Source organism: Amblyomma mixtum, chromosome 10 (assembly GCF_055824585.1).
Source record: "Amblyomma mixtum isolate Tamu chromosome 10, ASM5582458v1, whole genome shotgun sequence".
NCBI lineage: Eukaryota > Metazoa > Arthropoda > Arachnida > Ixodida > Ixodidae > Amblyomma > Amblyomma mixtum.
The window spans coordinates 20,800,294-20,820,788 of record NC_143021.1 but is presented as its reverse complement, the minus strand read 5'-3'; the positions used below and the strand labels follow the sequence as shown (position 1 = coordinate 20,820,788).

The window sequence follows — 20,495 nt, the reverse complement described above, 5'->3', positions numbered from 1 at the left end:
CGGAAGAAATATCCCCCTAAAAAACGGCCCCATTAGCGAAGTAGAAAAAAAATGGCCCCAAACGGGTGCTATAAAACGTCTCATAATCCGCAGTGATTTGGGCATCACTGCGGGAGGTGGCACTAATGCGGGAAATGACACTAATAGGCTTTTACCCCATGAGACAGATTTAAGCTTCATTTGGAATGAATCAGTGGCCCGTAAACTCAATGGTATGGTCAACGCAACGCAAGTGTGGCAGTGGCCCAGCAATAAAGGCGCGGAAGATTTGCAACAGAATACTAGATGAGGGAATCTTGGTACACAGACTAGGCACAAGCTGAATACAAAAACAAAATTGTTGGCTCCAAAAAGCAACTCTGCGAACATATATCTATATATGAATCAGATCATAAGGAAGGCACTTGACATCATGACCGAACGTGTATTTCTGGGCATCATATCTAGAGGTTACTGACAGCCTGACACACTATCATCGATTCTATCATCGAGCTATCACTTGAAACCGATGCAAAAATAAGATGGTAGTAGCTCAGTGCTTATGCACTGCAACTGGAGACAGCAGCTTCGCGCTTGCATCAGCGCATGCATGGTAAGTGTACGGGTTATCAGACGTGATGTCACGGGATGCAAAGCGCTAAAAGTTAGATATTCCTCCGACTATAGATTTAAGCACTGCAGTATTTATATTCAGAACCTATACCATCATGTCGAGCAAAGAAGGCATACAGCTGTGCCTTGACGGCTTTATATGTTCACAAGACTAAAAGGTGTTGCCTCTGGCACCCGCTCGTCGTGTTCTAAACGCAAGTGCTGCAGTGGTGCTTCAAGTGTGGAGAATTTCTCACAAGACTACCACCAAAGTGTTCTCCACGGTCGCTTCGTTGATAAAGCTGGGATAAGTATCGCGAAAAAAGACGAGAAAGAAAGACACAGCTATTTTCTTAAAAGGAAAGCTCCCGCCATTGTCGCAGATGCAGTCAGACACCTTTAATGCATTGTAAGCTACTGGAATTCAACTTGTAGGCATGGAAGCGAAGAAACAACGAACAGACGCGAGGCATCGATAAAAAAAATGATGGTAGTGAAAAAGATGTGGTCCAGAGCAAGAGCATCTCTGTGTCGTTAGGCGCTTCAACAAAGTCACTGGCGGCAGTGCTTTTTCTTGGCATGACCTCGACTGCAAGACCTACGATGTGACCCGGTGCTGCAAAATGCTTAATGCTTACTTACATTATCAAATTCAAGGAAGAGTGCAATAAACTTGAGCAAGGTGTATTCCTAGGCTAGTTGGTTGAGGTACATCTTGAGAAAAAACAGCACTTTCAGACAAAGGACCAGAACAAGATGGACACACAACTGCGCTGACTAACAACTTTGTTACCTTTCATCGTCAATCGTTTAGCCGTGTTGGTTGTTGGCTTCTTCGGGACCTTTTTAGAAATGTTTGTTTACGCCCTCTGCCTTTGTTTCTCCCCGCTTTTTTCATCTCCGTTTTTTCTCGCTTGTTTGGGCTGCGATGCTGGTTACGAGTGACGATAAGAATAATTAGCCTATGTGTTGGCTCTTTAAGTGCTTCCACTTTGCTGATCTTTACGCGTGCGCATCACTCCATTTGGTTCTGTATAAAAGGTGCGGATCGGCTGCATTCCGAAATAAAGTTGTTAGCGCAGTTGTGTGTCCTCCTTGTTCTGGTCCTTTGTCTGGAAACCCTGTTTTTTCTCAAGAAGTGGAATAAAGACAGCAATTTTTTGACAAGTGAGTTCCGGAAGAATTCATTCTTTGAGTAATTTTTCACTTCGCCACATTTTTTCTTCAAGGGCGCTCACTCTGGCTACTTTTCTTCCGGTGACGTATCTTCTGGGGACAGTTTTTCTGGGTATGTCTTTTCCTACACCCGTGTCGCGGATATTCATGGATACTTTCGTGAAATTCCTGTAGCATCGTGTTTATGATCGTAACCCATTTAAGAAATTTTTCTCAATCTGAAGGTATTCTAAAGCACGAACAAATTCAATAAGAGCTGCGTTCATTCCGTTCGTGGTGAATGTGAGTTGAACCGTTAGATGAACAACATTAAGCACCCTAAATCTTCACCCAACGCAAACCAGCGCAAGTGCTTTCAGAATGGGTGCCGCTATTGTCAGCTAAACGCTGTTCCGTATATTTCTTGATAAGCAAAAATTAAGTGTATCACGATTTCACCATGCTCTCTATTCCTCCAAAAATGAAAGGAATTAGCAACGCACTGCTGGCACTTCGCATATCAGCAGTTGCTCTTCAATACACTTTGTTTAGGCCAAATTTCATCACCGGCTTTATCATCACCCACTTATGTCTACTGCCGGAGAAAGGCCTCTCGCCCCTCCTGCAAGTAAACCTTTTCTGCGCTAGCTGCACAAAACCTTACCGGGAAATTTGCTGATCTAATCTGCACATATGACTCTGCCAGCGCTCTCTGTTTGCTCGGTTTTAGAATAAAACCTGTAATCTGCTCTGCGAATAACATGTCCTCCTCATTCCCATTTCCTTTTCATAATCCCCGTTATGCTCGGCGACAACCTGTCTCGGCAATGAAGGGAAGCATAAAGGTGTGGAGAGTCCATAACTTGGGCATTCCGCCAATTACATCTGCCGCATACGTGCGCCTGGCCGCCTGGTGCGTTCTTCTCTACGTGGTAACTTCGCCCCGTCGATGGTGTGCCTCGCGTCATCTACGAAAGCTTCTTGTAACAAGACGTGCCCAACAAACAAGTTGTAAAACTGTTTTTTCCTTCACTTTCTGACGTCGACAGTCGGCAGTTGTGCCAGAAATTAACATTAACTAACGCACGTTGGCAATAGCCTATGTTTTCAGTGAAGGCTAATAAAGGCTAGCAGCTGCTATAATACGCTACGTAGAAAGCAAGTGTTGCGGATGCGTAGGTTCCCCTCTATTGCCAAAAAAAAAGTTGTGCAGCAGTATGCAATGTGATTTCGTCGCGTCTTTTTATTTATTTTTTTTTTGGGGGGGGGGGGGTTAATTTGCCGAAGGCTCCGCTACTGGCTACTGCACTGCACAAACCATAGCTCCTGCCTCACTGTTGTGCATTAAAGTTTTATTACCAAGTTTTGGCTTATTAAACTGCACTTTGAAGGTTCCCAAAGTTCCTTAGCAAACTGAATCACTATTTTCTACGTTGCTGATCTTTAGTTAAATAGTCCTCACTTATCCCAAACTCTGGCTCTTTTTGTTTTCTAGCATTTGAAAAGAGCGCGTAATTATCTCGAATATGACACTGAAGGGTCCCATCTTGGTCGGGGCACAACGACCTAGTCTCTGCACTTTTACAATGGCTGCAGCATCAGAAGAAATATTTTACTTCTGAGAGAAAAATAGATGGCACTAACGTCACACTTTTCCCACCACTTAATTTCTTCGTCTAAAATGCCGCAAAAAATTAAATTTTTTTTTTAGATGGATTCTCCAAGTCACTGTGAACTGAGCCACTGTGAACACACGTGGAAGCAAGCATTTCAAAACTCGAAGCAGGCGCCTTACTACATCAGCCTTTGAGGTAGCGGCAATGAGACATCGCGTTCGACGATGTTGAGTTCACCTGCAAGTTTTGTTTGTCCTTCTTCAAGCGCCTTGTACAAGACCAATGGAAAAAGTTAATCCAGGAATTCTCGAACTGCTGCATCTGAATCAGAGGTATTGTCATCATAGTACGAAATGCACACTATTCCTCCTCCATAGGCAGAGGCCCTACGTTATGTTCTGTGCGCCCCGCAAGCAACACCACTTTCTGACAAAACACATGTGCATCCTAAATAGGCCATGCTCGCATCTAGAGAGCAGTGGCTTCCTGGACGATCCTTCAGAAACTGAAAGGTAGAAGTAATGAACCCTGAGGAATAACAAGAAGTAAGCGTCTGACGGTGTGGCTTGCCGACTGCGTTTTCGAATCGTGGTAACTCTCGGGCCGGGCGTTCTAGGATAGTTAGTCGACGAAACGGAGATTGGCGGTAGCGCTGTGAGGCTCAACGGTAAAGCGTTGCTCCAAGTCAGCACAGGCTTGCTCGGCAGAGACGACGACGTTCAGCAGCAGGCACATCGACACTATGGAAGACTGGAAAATTTTCACAATCTCCAGCCCTTAGAGGAAGAACACGAGGTAAGTGCCTAACAGCCATGTTGGCGCTAGATTCCAGCGGTTGCCTACACCCGCTGATGTAACTCACTCTTGTGCTTAGAGTTCCAAGTGATCAAAAAGTGGTAGCACTCAAGGCCCAGCAGTGAAGCCTCGCTCAAAAAATCTAGCACAGCAGGACATACTTCCTTAAAACAGACGACACCATTCAGTGGCAGGCACGCCAACAATGGGATAGCATTGGAAAATGCCATAATTTGTAGCACCTGAGGAAGCAAGCGTAGTACGCGCGTGTCCAGAAGCCGTGTCGGCGTCAGGTCCCCTTGTGAAGTCTTTTGTGGAGTTGAGCGGGCATATATCTTAATCTCGGTTTCTTTTTTCGCAGTACATAAGTCGTAAATCCCTCTGTGAGCTTATATATTTGCAGTTCGTTCAATATGTATCTCTGGAGTCCTCACGTCTTCATTACGTGAAATTGGAATGGGGGCGGGAAAATAAACTGGCCCTCAAACTACGACCCTTTCAGATTTCTTGAAGTTTCACTTACCGAACAGTTATCCTTTATTTTTTCATGTGTTTATGCCGCCTTCTTGTGGATTAGGATTCGTGCCAGGTAACTTCTTTGTTTTTTTTTTTCTTATAATTATGTTTTGCTACGGTGGTTTGTGGCCTGTGTTCTTCGTTCGTTACGCGAGAGGGAAGCAGATTTCGCTGAAATAATTTCAGCCCTATGAAATTGTTTCTACTATGTTCTAGATTGTCGTAGACTCTTTACGCACCTTATAACAAAAGTTCGTCGTCTCCTTTCAATTAAGCATGGCCGAGCGCAATCAGCAGCCTGTTCGACGCCCAGCGCACTTGATGCTATGGCTGCAGCCGAGTTAAGTTAATTTCAGCGCGCACATTTGCTCAATAATCACTTTTCTTTAAAGGTCTTCAGCTGTTTTTCTTGCAGCCGGACTTGCATTACAGCCGCGAGGTGTTGTGTGCGGCTTTAAAACTTCCATGCCTCCGAAGAGGAAGTCTGTCGCCAATTCCTCGTAGGTGGTTTTCAAAAGTACTGGGAGCCGCCTAGTTTTCACAGCGTGCCCCACAACGCCACTGAGGAACGGTTGCATCAGTTTGCGATCAAGACGGGGGATGACCAGACAAGACTCCTATCCATCTTTTTTCGCTCTGTAAAGCGTAGCGCGAGCCTGGTCTGACAACCGTTAATCTTCCCTAAAGCCATACAACGCATTCACGACTGAGCTGTTGAAGACATTCCTGCGCGCCACCTGGGAAGAAAAGGCGAAGCTATGCCTCCCGTACAGATTCCAACTCCAGAACGATTTTGTCATCGCGTAGGAACAAGACGTGAAGCGTCTATTTCTCTCGACACCCCCACCTGACTGCTGAAAGGAAATTGAACTTTTGAATGCGAGGCGTCAAGGAGCAACTAATAAGTCCGCCTCAGAAGTGGAGCTCCTAAACTAGTCAGAGAATTGCAAGGGTCATCACCTGGGAACAGATCCGGTTCGAATTTCCTAGAGAGGCAAAGAATTCAGGGGGCACTTTGTTGAACTAAAGTGCGGTGAGGCGAACGCCTTTGTGTTTGGGAGGCATCCGTCTGATACCATGCCTTTCTGCAAACACTCTCCAGCGTCCTAGACAAGGAGAACTGCGTATGCGTTGGCAGGAAGTACCGTAGCCAACAGCACGCTCGGCTGCGGAATGGAAGGACGGTGGTTCGAATCCCATCGTGCACAAAGATTCTTTTTCCAATCTGACTAGGAAAAGCGTGATACCTCTGCTGACAATCTTCTGTCGACAACCTTCTGTCGACAACCTTCTGTCGACAACGATGAGGCATTAAAGGCTTTCGCCTTAATATTTCTGCGTTTTCCTGCTCGCGTTGTCTTGTGCACGTTTCTTTGAACGTTTAATGCAGATTGCTTGTCGCTGAGTGCGACCATTTTAGAGTCTGAGCGCGTTTCATTTGCAGACGCCACGCTCAGATCATTTTACTATCTCCAGGGTGCGCGTTTGAAAACTCTACGGCTGCTGAATCGAATCGGCCACTATCCCGCCGTTGAAGATTTAATTTTATTTGTTTTGGGACGCATCTGAGCTGCAATCTTGAGTAAATAAATTCGATGTAACATCTTTCATTGGAGCCCTTATTTTTCATTTATTTATTTTTGTTTAGAACACACTGAAGACCCTTCTCAGGGTCTACGCAGCACAGGCATATATCGATGAGTATTGCGGAGAGGTACAGAACATAAAGAAGAGAAATATGCATAATAAAAACGCGGCATGTGTTACTAAACTAAGATAACGCCACAAAATGTTTCTAATCAGATATTGTCCGCGGAAAAGAAATATTTAAAACAGTCAGTATTAGCAAAATACGGTGTTAGTGAGTGAATGTGGTGATGTCGAGTATGTCGGGTGGATAGAGGGGACAAATACTGAGAAATACAAAGCTAACTTATCGTTAAGCAAACAATAAAGTCAAGACAGTATTCTTTTTCGAGTTTCAACTTATTCAATATTATTAGCCGCCATGAGATCAGTGAGGAGTGATTCTAAAACTTTTAATAAGTAAACCGAACAGCTTTTCTCTGAACTCTTCATATTTTATTGACGTTAAATTTAGTAATTGGACCCCATATTATGGATGCATATTCGAGGTTTGGCATATTGTATGCGTTTTATGCCAATAGTCTTACGTTAGGAGGAGAATTTCTAAATTTCTGAGAGGTTATGATGCTCAGCTGCTGACCTAAACGACGCGGGTTTGATTTCGATGGAGGCGAAATTCTAGAGGCCCGTCTACTGCCCGGTGTCAGTGCATGTTAAAGAAAACCAGGCGGTCGAAATTTCCTGAGCGCTTCACTACGGCGTTCCTCACAGCTTGAGTCGCTTTGAGACGTTAAACCTCATAAAACATTAGAACTGTTAATGCAAATTCTAGGAAAGATTGCTAGTTTTGTAACACCTTGATATTTGTAGCAATTAACCTGCTTTAGTGGCGATCAAAGAGTAAACACGTGGTAGTGTGGGTTGTTTTTATGTGTTGTTTAGAGCGAAACTGTTTTTTTTTTTCAATACTAACAATCATACCAAACTCACTACGCCAATGAAGCACCTTTTTTGCTCTCAGAGTAAGTTATTTTTATTGGCGGTGCACATACTTTGACGAAAGACCACTCAATCATCAGCAAACAAGCGTACATATTGTCGTGGGATAACCACATTAACAATACCATTTAGATAGAGCTGACAAAGCAGAGGCCCCAAGGCCCTTCGCTAGAGCACATTAGAGGCGACTGGGAAACAACTCGAGCTGCACCCATCTATTGAAACAAACTCTATTGGTAAGATACTCCGCAATGCATATTAAAATGTGTAAAAAGGTCAATGTTTTTTTTATTTTTTGAATTATCTTTTTTTGTGCTGAACTTCATCAAATGCTTTGCTAAAGTCCATAACTATGACGTCTATTTGACCATTGATTGTGTTTAGTGGAATCACTTAAGCAATTTGATGCACTTTTATATGTATATGCCATTCACTTTAAGCCCTATTTTTTTAAGAAGGTGCTTTCAGGGAAAACCCGCACCATGCATTTACATGACGCGCGACGAAACACAAGACTGACAACGACGGAGGCAAAATGATACTTAGACAAGTCGGCTAAAAATGGACCCAATTCAACACCGTAGCTTCTCAGCTGACTTCACTATAGGCACCAACACTCTCGTCAAGTTAAATCGACTTAAAACTTAGGGCATCACTTCCTTGCCGCATTGTCCGATCACCGTTCTATCGTCGTCATCGTTGGTTTTGTCTTTTGTCATCTTTAACAAAAATTATAAATTGAGCTGACCGCCTTGTCGCATCAATCATCGAAACTTGATTGGCATTAGCGGCAGAGAGTCTGGAGTGCCAGGCCCATTTTGACATTTTATAGGTGACTACACAAGTTAGCTATCTGGCAGGTTCGTTTTGACATCTATATGCTCACGTGCACAGTCGACCTTCTTGCGCTTGCGGCCTTTGGTTCTATCGCATTCTGGGCACTCCTTACGGACTCAAGGGCCCGCTTTCATGAAGCTGTCTAGTTTAAAGTGTTTTCACACTCGTAGTCTAAACCATCATTTGGTAACGAAAGGAAAGGGGCATAACTGGCGCACTGATCAGTGGACACCTCATTCACGCTGTGAGGTGGCGGCAGTGTCCACTAAGAAATTGAGGCAGGTATGCGCCTTTCTTTTCTAAAATCCAATGGGGAATTTAGACTCCGTTAGTTTTGAGGAAAGCACAGGCGTATAACTGGCTCCCTGGGTCCGTGTACTCGTCAATAGTGTTTTGAGGCACGTGCCTATGGTGTCCATCAAACGGGAAGCGCATAACACGTTAAGCGGCTGCCGTTGTATCCCCTGAAAACTTCTACTTAATGGCTTCTGCAAAGCTATTACAGCTTTTGCTGTAAAAGAAGCTTCGAAACCCGCGCCACAAACACATTATGAAATCACAGCCATTTTTTAGTGGCGCCACAACACTCGTGCCTCGCTCAGTCGTCGCGCTGGCGCTCTGTAGTAGCTTGGCTACCAGTTGGACTACCTTGATTACGACGCAGTACAGCAATATGGCAACGACTACCTTCAGATGCTGCACCAACACCTGACGAAGCATCACAGGGCTCGCACTCGCAGACCAAAGTGCAAATCAACGAGATAATCAAAGACATGAACCACCGACCAAGAAGTGGTGGTCCACGGCCCCAATGTTCCTTCACTGGCAGGCTTGCGAGAACACTACTCAGTTATCAGTGTAACACTCGTGGCTCAGCTTCAGAAGGCGATAAACGGTAGAGATGGCCAGTTGATACGCAGAACTGGAGGCCATCTTATCACCCCTGCAAAACTATGCACTGTGAGAGTAACGATGAACGGCCGCAAGTGTCGTACGACTTTAGTTGTGCTGCAGCAATGCTCCGGTGACCCGATTCTAGGCGTGGATTTCTTGACTCAGCACAGAGCTATTATCGACGTCAAATTCTACTCCAGCAACCTCTCGACGAAGGAGACCATATCCCCGATCTGAAAGCTTGAGGATCACATGACACTCACTGAGCGCCCCATACCATCCAAGCATTCCGGTCATCACAGCCATCGAGTCTGCTGCACACGTCTATTATTAGCGTCGAAAGTAGCGCCTAGCTACAGATGGAAAGAGGAATTGATGCCCGCTAAATCCTCATCAGGGCCCTTTCAGTGTCCGATACATACTGATGATGAAATCGGTCCTTTCAGGAGTGGACAAGCCATGGTGCTCGTGACTGACTTCAGCCCGAAATACAGACCCATTAACAATGTCAACAATCGCCTTTTTTGGCGAAATCGCCGACTTCAGCAGCCCATTGGGCATCTCTGACGCAAGCACAAGGCGACTGCAAGATGCCATGATGCTTATCTTAGACATCAATCCAGCAATGCCCAGGCCCAGGACAGACCAGCTCCGAAGCATCCTGCGAAGTACTAGCGACTGATATCTACCCAAGCGTAACGTCTAAAAGGTACAAGCAACCATTGGCGAGCAACGCATTGTGACCACTAGCACACAAGGCCAAAGCTCACACCTTGTGTCGCCGCGAGAACGCGAAGCAGTATGTAGAGAAGTTCAGCAAATATTACGCGCCATCACCAAGTAGTCAAAAAGCTCTTTGGTGTTACCATTTGTTCTGGTCAGCAGGGCAGACGGTTACCCTACTTTTCTGCGTCGAATTGCCGCCGACTAAAAGTCGTTACGAAAACAGGCGTCTGTCCCTTTCCATTGATCAAGCGAATACTGGAGCAGCTCTGTCTTATGGCATGTACTTCTCGTCGATGAATCTTAATACAACCAGAAAGAAATAAGTCATCCAAAGGGACCGTGAGAAGATGGCTTGTTCGAGTTCATGGTTGCGCCATAGGGACTTATCCGGCACTCGAAACATTTGAGTGTGTTATGGGCCCAGAGATAGCAGGTCGCAATTGGCAAACCTGCCTTATTTAACTCAGTGACGTCGGCGTCTGTGCTGCAAAGCTTCGATGAACACTTGAAGAGACTGGAGGCAGTACTTGAGAAAGAGAAATCATCTGGATTCACATTGAAGCCTGAGAACCGCCGCTTTGTCGTGAGCTGCGACCGTCATATTCGCCGCTTTCGGGCTTCCTACTTTCTTTAGATCTTGCCAGTGCTATTCTTATTATATTTCTTTACGTCTCGGGTCTCACGCTTACTGCTTAGCGTCGAGAGTTGTGCGGGTTCTATTGACTCAGGTACGTTCTTTATCAAATTCACCTGATGCGTACTTTACTGAGGCATTGTGCGGTTTGTGGCACCGCCGTTGATCGCCGCCGACTGCCGTACTGCCCTTTCCTCCGGCCTTTTGCAAAAAATTCCGCAAGCTTTGCTCAGAGCAGAACTACAGCTCTGTTATGTTTTGCTAGAAGACACCAGTAGCCGTACATGGCTAGTCGGATTACAATAGGTAGTTCCTTGAGTTTCCTTACACTTAACTCCGAATAATCTTCGTACTATCAGACGATGTGGAAAGCGGTCGCCGGTCATTCGCAGCGACAACACATAACTTCGGCGAGGTCATTTTTAAAACACTTCTGCCGTAAGGCCAGGGTTAGTAAAGTATTTGTTGGGAGGCAGTTGACATGAGTTGCGTGACCCTCAGTAGACACTCCGCCATAGGTGGAATAGGGCGCGCCTGCGCTTGAGAACTCTCTATCTTTCACATCGGAGGTCCTGAAGAGCTTTTCGGTGTCACCATAGTCCATAAATGTTTTCATAGTCATTAAACTTCTCCGTAACGCTATGGGAGCGCTTCGTGTGTTGACCGCGCCTTCCGCGAGGCGTCGCTAAGAGTCCTGTGGGGGCAACGACGCGAGCAAGCGAGCGTCTCTACGGCCACGAGTCTACGGGCGTAATGCGACGCCGACGGTGTGGCAGCAACTATTTTCTCTTCTGACCTTGCCTTCCATCGCAAAACAAGTACAGTGCACATGATGAGCAAGCCTGCGATGCCGGATACCTGCTGCATCATGGGTTGCCGCTCTGGCTACAGAAGTACGCAGGAATAGGCCTCGCTGTTCTGTCTGCCGAGCGACGGCGAGCAGCGTAAAATATTGAAACTTGGGAAAAAACCCACCTAGGCGCAAATGATTTCACGACACAAAAAGAGACGAGGAGACAACGGACAGGCGCCTGTCCGTTGTCTCCTCGTCTCTTTTTGTGTCGTGAAATCATTTGCGCTTAGGTTGGTTTTTTCCCAAGTTTCAAGATGAAAAACCAACTAGCCCGTCAACATGCCTTACTGAGCGTAAAATATGGAAGCGGGCGATACCCCGACAGGAAAGCGGTGGATTAAGCTTCGACTCCAAGCATGCGCGTGTCTGCGAGAGGCATTTTGCTCCACGGATTCGGTCTCACGAGTTTGTGATCAACAGAGAAGCAGTGTTGCTGCAACGCGAGAAACTGAAACTCAGGCCCGGCGCCGTCCCACGGATATTCAAAGGCCTACCAGCATACTTGAGCACCAATCTGTCACGATGTTGCATTTCAGACAGGTGTACTCATCAATGTGCTTATGGCTTTTGGTGCGAAAGCGTTACATCCCGGGGTCCAACCCAACCAAGAATCTTGTGGCGTCCCTGACTTTGAGGGTGCAAAAATGGAATAAATATTGCCACGATTTGGTTTTGGAGCCCCCGGCGGCACGAATAGATCAGCTTCCCTGGCCATTGCACGAGAGCACTTTGCTGTCGCCCCAGTAGATCACGCCTCGTGTTGGACTGCAACACACTCTCGCGCTGCGCGCATTGCACACCGTCGTCTTCTTAAACTTCCACCTGCGGAACGAGCACATCAGGCCAGCTTAACCTTGATCAGCGCTTAAATTGGGTCTAATATCGTCGCCAGACGTGCCGATGACCCAGCAAAGAAAAACCATGCGCGAACCAGGCTAAACACATGCGTTCACGCGTCTGTTCGGTTTAACTACATTAAACCCCAACCACTTTTCATTTTTTGTGCAAGTCGCTCCGTGATTCCTATCATTGCTCGTTTTTGGTTTTATTGCGTTAGCAATACTACTGTAGGTTTCACCACGTCCCGTAGCCCCGGTCGGTAGGGACAGATGCCCTTGAACAGCCGCTGCGCTAAACAGGTCGCGCCGTTGCTTCAGCCGCGCTCCGCCAGATGGCAGCGCCGTCGGCGCTCTGTCTACGACAGATGGCGCCACTAGGAGGACCGCCACTTCTGGCCTTCGAAACCTGCGGTAGCAGCATTGATGCGCAGTGCGAAACGCTGCTGCGCAGCTTGTGTACGAACGTCAAGTGACTCTTAAACAACCCAGCTGTAATTAGCCTAATTTCTAGCCAGACCAGTAAATAACACCGAGTAGAAAATCGGTCGAGTTGGTGAATCGAACCAGGGCCTCCGGAGTGCGAGACGAGCAGGCTAAACACTCAGGCATGCCAGCTCGATGGTTTTGAATGAACAAAGGCGCGTCTAGTGAATACTGTGTCTTCGTTCACTCCCACCTTCCTCCCTTCCCGTTACGGCGAGGGTCAGGTGTCCACCGAGATATGCGAGACAGATACTTTTCCTTTCCTCAAAAACCAATTTACCGACAAGCAAGGCGTACAGCCGAACCGGCGGTGGCGTTCTGTGGACTCCCTGGCAGCGTGGTGGAATGGTCACGGGACAAAATATGGCGGCACCCATGCTCCCGCGCTGTTAAGCGTCTATAAATGCGCGCTTGCCTTGACGTGAATGCTTTGCTATGCAGTCCTCTAAAGAGAAGTGGCAGCGACACGAAAAAGCGAGAAAGCGACAACGTGCACAAGAGACGCCAGAACAGCATGAAGAACGTCTTGCAAAGAGCGTCCTGCTAAGGATGCAGCTCGACGACAACGTTCTACCTCGCAGAGTGGTTCCACGTCATCGGTCACCGATGAATCTCAACACGTGACTGCTCAGGAACGCTGCAATGCAACCAGGCGAAGGCAATGCACCGAAGAATCGCCAGAAGAAAGCGCGCAGACTCGAAAAACAGCGGATTTCAGAGGTTGTCATTGCTAACGCAATTTTCAGGTTTAACCACAGCTTAACCACTGGCCATTTTATTGCGCGGCTGCTCACAGCTTGTCTCTAATTTTGGTAGTGCAAAGCCAGCACATGAGAAATGAGCAAAAAAAATTCAATATTCCCTTGTAGTCGCCAGCGCCTCCGTAGTTACAGCGTGAGAAAGTGTAAATAGATAGCTTATGTGTAAATAGGTGCCTTATGCAGCAAGAGTCTTCAACAGCTGGCTTTTCCACCTCCGAAAGTCTCAGGAAAAACAACGAAAAGAAAAACAACATTTCATATACAACCATTAAACACCTGGTGCTTCGTCATGTAATCGCTTTTGTAGCGCGCCCTCCGGTACTTAAAATGCTGCCATAACGTCCTGTTTTCAGCATTAGTGAGGTTTCAGCATTTCTCACAAGGTAAATGCCAGCCATAAGCGGTTTTATGCCCTTGGATGAAAGCGAGGACTGGGCCGAAACACGCGCAACCCAGACACATATATAAATGTTACTGACCGCTACGCTAGACCTTCCAGTGTGACATTTCAGGCAATTTACGGTGAAAATGAATGCTCAGGCTGGATGGACCCATGTACAGAAATCGCTGTTTTATAAAAAGAAACGAGAGAAAGTAAGCGCGTTAATTGTTTGCCAGAAAACAGCCGCTAACAAGTTTTACTAGCGGCCGCCGTCGATCGCACAGGGTTTTTAGTGTCTCAATGTCGCATCCAAGCTTTCAGGTGATAACCACTAAAGTATCGTTAATCCTAAGCCCTAATACCGATCCCCAGAAAGCACGAATACCAAGCGAATATGAGCCCGTTGGCAGGAAAACAGCGACTGCGAGGAGGGCTCGCGCAGCCTTTCGGGCCCCCTGGCCGAGAGCTGCGCCACTAGTGGCGCGCGCTGTCTCTATATGAAACTTTAGCCTGAGTTTTATGACCAGAAAAAAACATTGTAGGACTATGGTGTCACATAACGCAATTTCTTTTAAAGCTGAGGTGTCCACGTGGCAGAATGCGTGTGCTGCCGCTAAGTGGTTCAGCGCGGTTTCCCTATACTCTTGATCCTGCCGACATATTGTCTTCAATGCCTGCTAGACCCGTACCCCAATACATGGCAAACAGAGGCAGCGCATGGGGAAAACAAAGCAAATAATAAAAACACTACATGTGTATGTGCAGAACAAAATTTACAGCTACTGCTGCAGAAAAAAAAATAAAAACAAAAAAGCTCAAAGCAAACCACTAAGTGACAGTGAAACATACACCAGTCCAAGATGTGCATGCGTCAATAAGTAACCAGGACAGCAGCTTAGGCATGTCGGTTACTCACTTGTGACGGAACAGCGCAGAACACCGGGATAAGAGACAGCGCTTGTCTCTTGTTCCGGTGTTTTGCACTTTTCCGTCACCAATCAATAAGTAAGACACACAGGTAGTGAAATTGCTCATATAACATATAGAAGTGTGCATGAATTTAGACTTCCGTCTAAGATGGCCGAAAAACATCGGGTATGAATAGCAATGCAAACTAAAATGAAAACAAAACCTGTTCAAAAGAATAAGAAAAGCATGTTTTTTTTTTATACATAAAGTCTTTCGTAGGTTTTTCCTATATCTGCGTTTTCATCCTCAGAGAAATCATTTAACATTGTCGGCACTCTGAATTTCAGCATTTGGTTTCCATAACCAGCACTGCATTTGCTCACATTCCACTGTTCGGGCTTGCGCATTGTGTAGGTAGGAGTGTGTTTTTCCAGACGGGCCAGCAGTTTGAATGCATTAATATTTTTAGCTTCTTCTAATCTATATTTCTTAGGCAGCCTACAGTTGTACACAGATTCTACGCTAGCAATGTTTAGCTGCTTGTACATGTTCTTCGTGCGGTTTAACTAGGGTGCTTTGCAAATTAGGCGGATGGCTCGTTTCTATAGCAACTGAAACTTATTAATGTTACTTTTTTGTTGTGGTTCCACAGAGAAGTGCGGCGTAGTTGACCGTTGATGAGAACAGACAGTTGTAAAGCATAATATTAACTGCTCATGGAAATGTAAAACAATGACGCCGCGTGAGACCAACAGTTTTAGAAAGTTTTTTGACGCGGTCATTTATGTGCTGATCCCAGGACAGTCTTGCAGAAAAACTGAAACAATGATCAAAGATATCAACCGCAGGTGATAGAGCGGTTTTTCCTCCTTGGAAATATTATAATTAGCGGTTTATTCCAGGTGCTTGGATATATACTCGTCGTCCAAATCTTTTCCACGGCGTCCAAGAGCAGCTGTATGTACCCTTCCGGGAGGTTGAGGAATTCAGACTGGCAGACTGAATTCCAGTTTGTGCGCTGAGGTTTTATAACGAGATCATACGCCTCCAGGGAGAGCATCCCAGCTTCCTATCTAGCTTCTGTACTTCTACCCCTTTAGCACCTTCAGTGATCTTATTGGTAAGGTCCTTTATTGTTTCTACGCTATGCCGTTGTCTTCGGTTAAATGAGAATATCTGTTGCTGTGTGAGATCCTCAGCTCATGTGCCCTTTCTCTTATCACTTGCTCTTTTCTGCGCTTCTTCCTGACTAGAATAACCAGTTCGCCATTCAAATCAAGATTTGTTCTGAATTCCAGCGTCATATGGTTTCCAGATCTCGCCATGCCTAGCGCATCTACACCTTGTGCGATGCCCATATGGATAAACATTACGAAGTCGAAGTCAATTTCATGTTCTCTCTCCCCGTTCGCACTAAGCCATATCGATTTCCTGCCGACCCAGTTCAAGAAGAATTTATTTATTGTACAAAAATATTTCATCATCAGGACTCCACCCATAGCTTCTTCCAGCTTTTCTTAGAACCTGCCAGAGTCCCACACCGCCTGGTCGCCGGCCTGCTCTTTGCTTACCTTAGCACTGAAGTCTTCCATCACCACAGTGTACTTTGTTCTTATTTACTGCGTTCTTATTCTACTCCTTGCCTATTATAACCCTTAAGGCCTTCCGAGCACCTCGTCTGTGTGGCTGCGTAGACCTTGACGTCTTTCGATGCGCATCTTTTGTAATGCTGCTAGTAACTGGTTAATACCGAAGAGGTCATTAATGTTGCCGACTATACTGTTATAGATTAGCATTGTACAAATATGTCACTTATACCTCTTGTAGGATGGGGGTTTGTTAAAGGCACTGGGACCTCAGGAGCAGGGCGGCAACAGTCCGTGGTCGGCGAAGGCGAGAACACAGCACGCGCAGCGATGGCAGCGCCGCCGCTAAGCAGAACGGTCGTCTTCGTCTTCCCAATTGCCCCCGGGGAAAAGAGGAGCCAACCTGGCGACTTAGGGCGCGGGCAGGATGGCTGGGTCGTAGAATGGCTTGAGGCGCTGGACATGAACAGTCTCGCGTCCACGGCAGCGGCGATCAGAAGACGGCACGAGAGGTTCGACTGTGTAATTAACTGGAGATGTACGTGCCAGGACACGGTATGGGCCATGGTATTTGGCCAGAAATTTTGACGACAGGCCCGGAGTATTTGTCGGAACCCAGAGCCACACAAGGGAGCCATTGGGGAAGTGTGGCGTTGTTTGATTGAGGTCGTGGCGGGATTTCTCTCTGCACTGGTTGTCAGTTGTGAGAGCACGGGCGCTGCGGCGACAGTCTTCGGCGTGCTGGGTGGCTTCAGATAGAGGCGTATACTCGGAAGCGTCGGCTTGGTACGGCAGAATGGTGTCGATGGTAGCAGAAGGGTGACGGCCGTAAAGGAGAAAGAAAGGAGAGAAGCCAGTAGTGGACTGCGTTGCGGTATTGTACGCATAGGTTACATACGGAAGCACAAGATCCCAGTTAGACTGGTTTGAAGAGACGTACATAGATAACATGTCACCGAGGGTACGGTTAAAGCGCTCGGTGAGACCGTTGGTTTGCGGATGATATGCGGAGGTGGTGCGAGGTGGTGCAAAGTTGCGTATAAACCTACGGAAGTAGGAGCACAACCCTAGGAAGCTGCGCAGTTCTTTGATAGAAGTAGGTCGAGGGAACGCAGCCACAGCACGAAGTTTAGCCGGGTCCGGACGGACACCCTCCTTGGAAACAACGTGGCCTAAAATGGTGAGTTGGCGAGCGGCAAAATGGCACTTCTTTAAGTTGAGCTGGAGGCCGGCGTCAGAGAGGCAGGCCAAAACGTGCTTCAGGCGGTAAAGGTGAGTGTCAAAGTCAGGCGAAAACACGACGATGTCGTCGAGTTAACAGAGGCAGGTTTTCCACTTGAGACCACGCAGAATGGTATCTATCATCCGCTCAAACGTGGCGGGAGCATTACAAAGACCGAAAGGCATTACAGTAAATTCATATAGGCCGTCAGGTGTTACAAAAGCTGTCTTGGGGCGATCGGCCTCTTCCATGGGTACCTGCCAGTACCCGGAACGTAAATCTAAAGAGGAAAATATTTCGGCACCTTGCAAGCAGTCTAGCGCGTCATCGATGCGTGGCAGGGGATATACGTCCTTGCGCGTAATCTTGTTAAGGCGGCGGTAGTCTACACAGAAACGGATGGAGCCGTCTTTCTTTTTGACAAGCACAACTGGCGAAGCCCAAGGACTGCTTGAGGGTTTAATCACGCCGCTCTTGAGCATTTGGTCGACTTGATCTTCAATAACTTGGCGCTCGGGTGCCGACACACGATAGGGGCGCTGCCGTAGAGGAGCGTGGGCACCTGTGTCTATGCGATGTGTGACAGTCGACGTTTGGCCCAGTGAGCTGTGATGACAGTCGAAGGAGGCGCGGAACTGGTTGAGCAAGTCGAGAAGCTGCGTGCGCTGCGGTGGTGGAAGATATGCGTCGATGGAGCGGAGAAATAGTTCGGTAGATGGAGTGGGTGTAGAAGATGGTGGGCTGAGCGCAGCGAGACTGATGTGCGATGAACCGGCAGTCTCCTCATGGGTTAAAATAGCCGCGACAGGTTGGACACTGCCGACACATTCGCCACGGCGCAAAGCACTAGGGTAGGGAAACGGGTTACAGACCCACAGTACGGAAAGGCCAGCAGAAATAGTCAATACGGCGTAAGGCAGAGGAAGGCACTTGCGCCGGAGAAAAGTATGGGCTGGCGTGAAAAGAACAGTTTCATCACGAGAAGGGGCACAAGAGAGGCGCACAAGGACGGAAGAGCATGGAGGCAGGTCGATGTCTTCTGTGACGAGGGCTTTTATACATGGCGGTGAAGGAGCAGCGTCCGGCAGGGATTGGGGCAGAGCACAGAACCCGACTTCAGCGCGAGCGCAATCGATGACAGCGGCATGACGAGAAAGGAAATCCCAGCCCAAAATAACAGAGTGAGAACAACACGGCAGTACGACGAACTCGATCGTGTAGAGGACATCCTGAATTAAAACTAGAGCGGTACAAGCTGCCGACGGCTTGATGTGCTGAGCGCTGGCCGTGCGCAGCGAGAGACCGGCAATTGGCGTCTTAACTTTCTTCAAGCGGCGACAAAGGTTAGCGTCTATTACTGAAATTGCGGCGCCAGTGTCTACAAGGGCCATGACAGAAATTCCCTCGACCGAAACGTCAATAAGGTTCGCAGGGGACAGCTGAGGTCTTTGGTAGTTCGACGAGGACGCAGTTCTTGCCTCAGGAACCCCGACATCTAGTTTTCCTCTTGAGAATTACTTGGGCGGCGACGCATCGGAGAAATGGAGCGTCGTCGCAGCGAAGGGGAACGGCGGTCGGTAATCGCTGAACGGTCGGGGGAGAAAGGACGAGGGGACGCACGGGGCTCAGCAGACGCGGAGTACTGACGCGCTGGAGGCCAGTACCCGAACGGCGGTGCCGAAACTGGGAGACGGCGACGGCAATGGCGCGCTACGTGGCCAGGCAATCCGCAAGTGTAGCAAATAGGCCGGTTATCCGTAGTGCGCCAAGGATCTCGGTCTCGTGGAGATGGTCGCAGATAAGGTGCCGGCGCTTGTACGGGCACTGACATTATAGGGTACGTAGGCGGCCGAGGTTGTGCGACGACTTCAGCGTAAGTCATTGGACGGGCGACAGGTTTTGGGGCGTCGTTGCCATAATTCAGAGGGGTGGCGACTGGTCTTGGGGCGGCGTCAGCGTACGCCAGCGGAGCTGCGACAGGTGGTGATGAATGCGCTGACGGAAGCGCCTCAGCAACCTGCTCTCGAATTGCATGTTGGAGAGCCGGGGCCAAATATGGTGGCGACCCTTGAGGGCTAGGCAAAAGCGAAAGCTGACGGGCCACCTCCTCACGTACAAAGCCCTTCATTTGCTGCAGCAGATAGGAGCTGTCAGCTGCGGGTGTCAGTCCAGAAAGTGACTCTGGCTGAGCTGAGTGTTGACGAGTCAGGACCCTCTGCTTACGCAGCTCCTCGATGCTCTGGCACAGCGTGATGACTTCCGAAACGGTGCGCAAGTCCCGAGCGAGCAGCATTTGAAAAGCGTCATCATCAATGCCTTTCAAGATCTGCTTGATCTTGTCAGCTTCCGGCATGCTGACGTTCACTCGGTTGCAGAGGGCGATTACGTCTTCTATGTAGCTAGTGAAGCTTTCGCCGACCTGCTGCGACCGTTCACGCAAGCGTTGTTCGGCGCGAAGTTGTCTGACAGCTGGGCGACCAAACACTTCTGAGAACTTAGTCTTGAAGGCTGACCAAGCCGCAACGTCCCCTTCATGGTTGCGGTACCATAAGTTTGCGACGCCGGTAAGATAAAAAATTACATTGTTGAGCTTTGTCTCGTCATCCCACTTGTTATACAGGCTCACCCGCTCGTAGGATGCGAGCCAGTCTTCCACGTCATGGTCATCTGTGCCGCTGAAGATAGCCGGGTCCCTTTGGCGAAGGGAGCCGGCACAGATGACAGTCGGTGGGCCAGCTTGCACGGCTTGGTGTTGGGTGTCTACAGACATCGCAGGTGTCGGAAGAGTGCAGCTACAGAGCTCCAGAGCCGATATCGTTACCCGGCGACTCCACCAAATGTAGGATGGGGGTTTGTTAAAGGCACTGGGACCTCAGGAGCAGGGCGGCAACAGTCCGTGGTCGGCGAAGGCAAGAACACAGCACGCGCAGCGATGGCAGCGCCGCCGCTAACCAGAACGGTCGTCTTCGTCTTCACACTCTATATATTTCATGCGTTCCTCTAACCTAAGCCCTGTGCCATACCATTTAATCCCCGTAGCTCCTCGAGCACTACTCCTTGGCTAGCCGCATTCGATAAGGTTATTGTCATGGCCATTTCCAGGTTGAACT

General features: G+C 47.9%; 1 protein-coding gene across 1 annotated transcript in view; it reads right to left on the bottom strand.

Moving 5' to 3' along the window:
* The window catches only part of LOC149325312 (uncharacterized), a 61,009-nt gene extending 40,854 nt beyond the window's left edge, over positions 1-20,155 (bottom strand). The window contains exon 1 of the mRNA XM_089564229.1: positions 19,215-20,155. Coding sequence (XP_089420355.1) covers positions 19,215-20,155 — 941 coding nt within the window. The remainder of the gene's footprint in view (positions 1-19,214) is intronic.
* Positions 20,156-20,495: the final 340 nt, after the last annotated feature.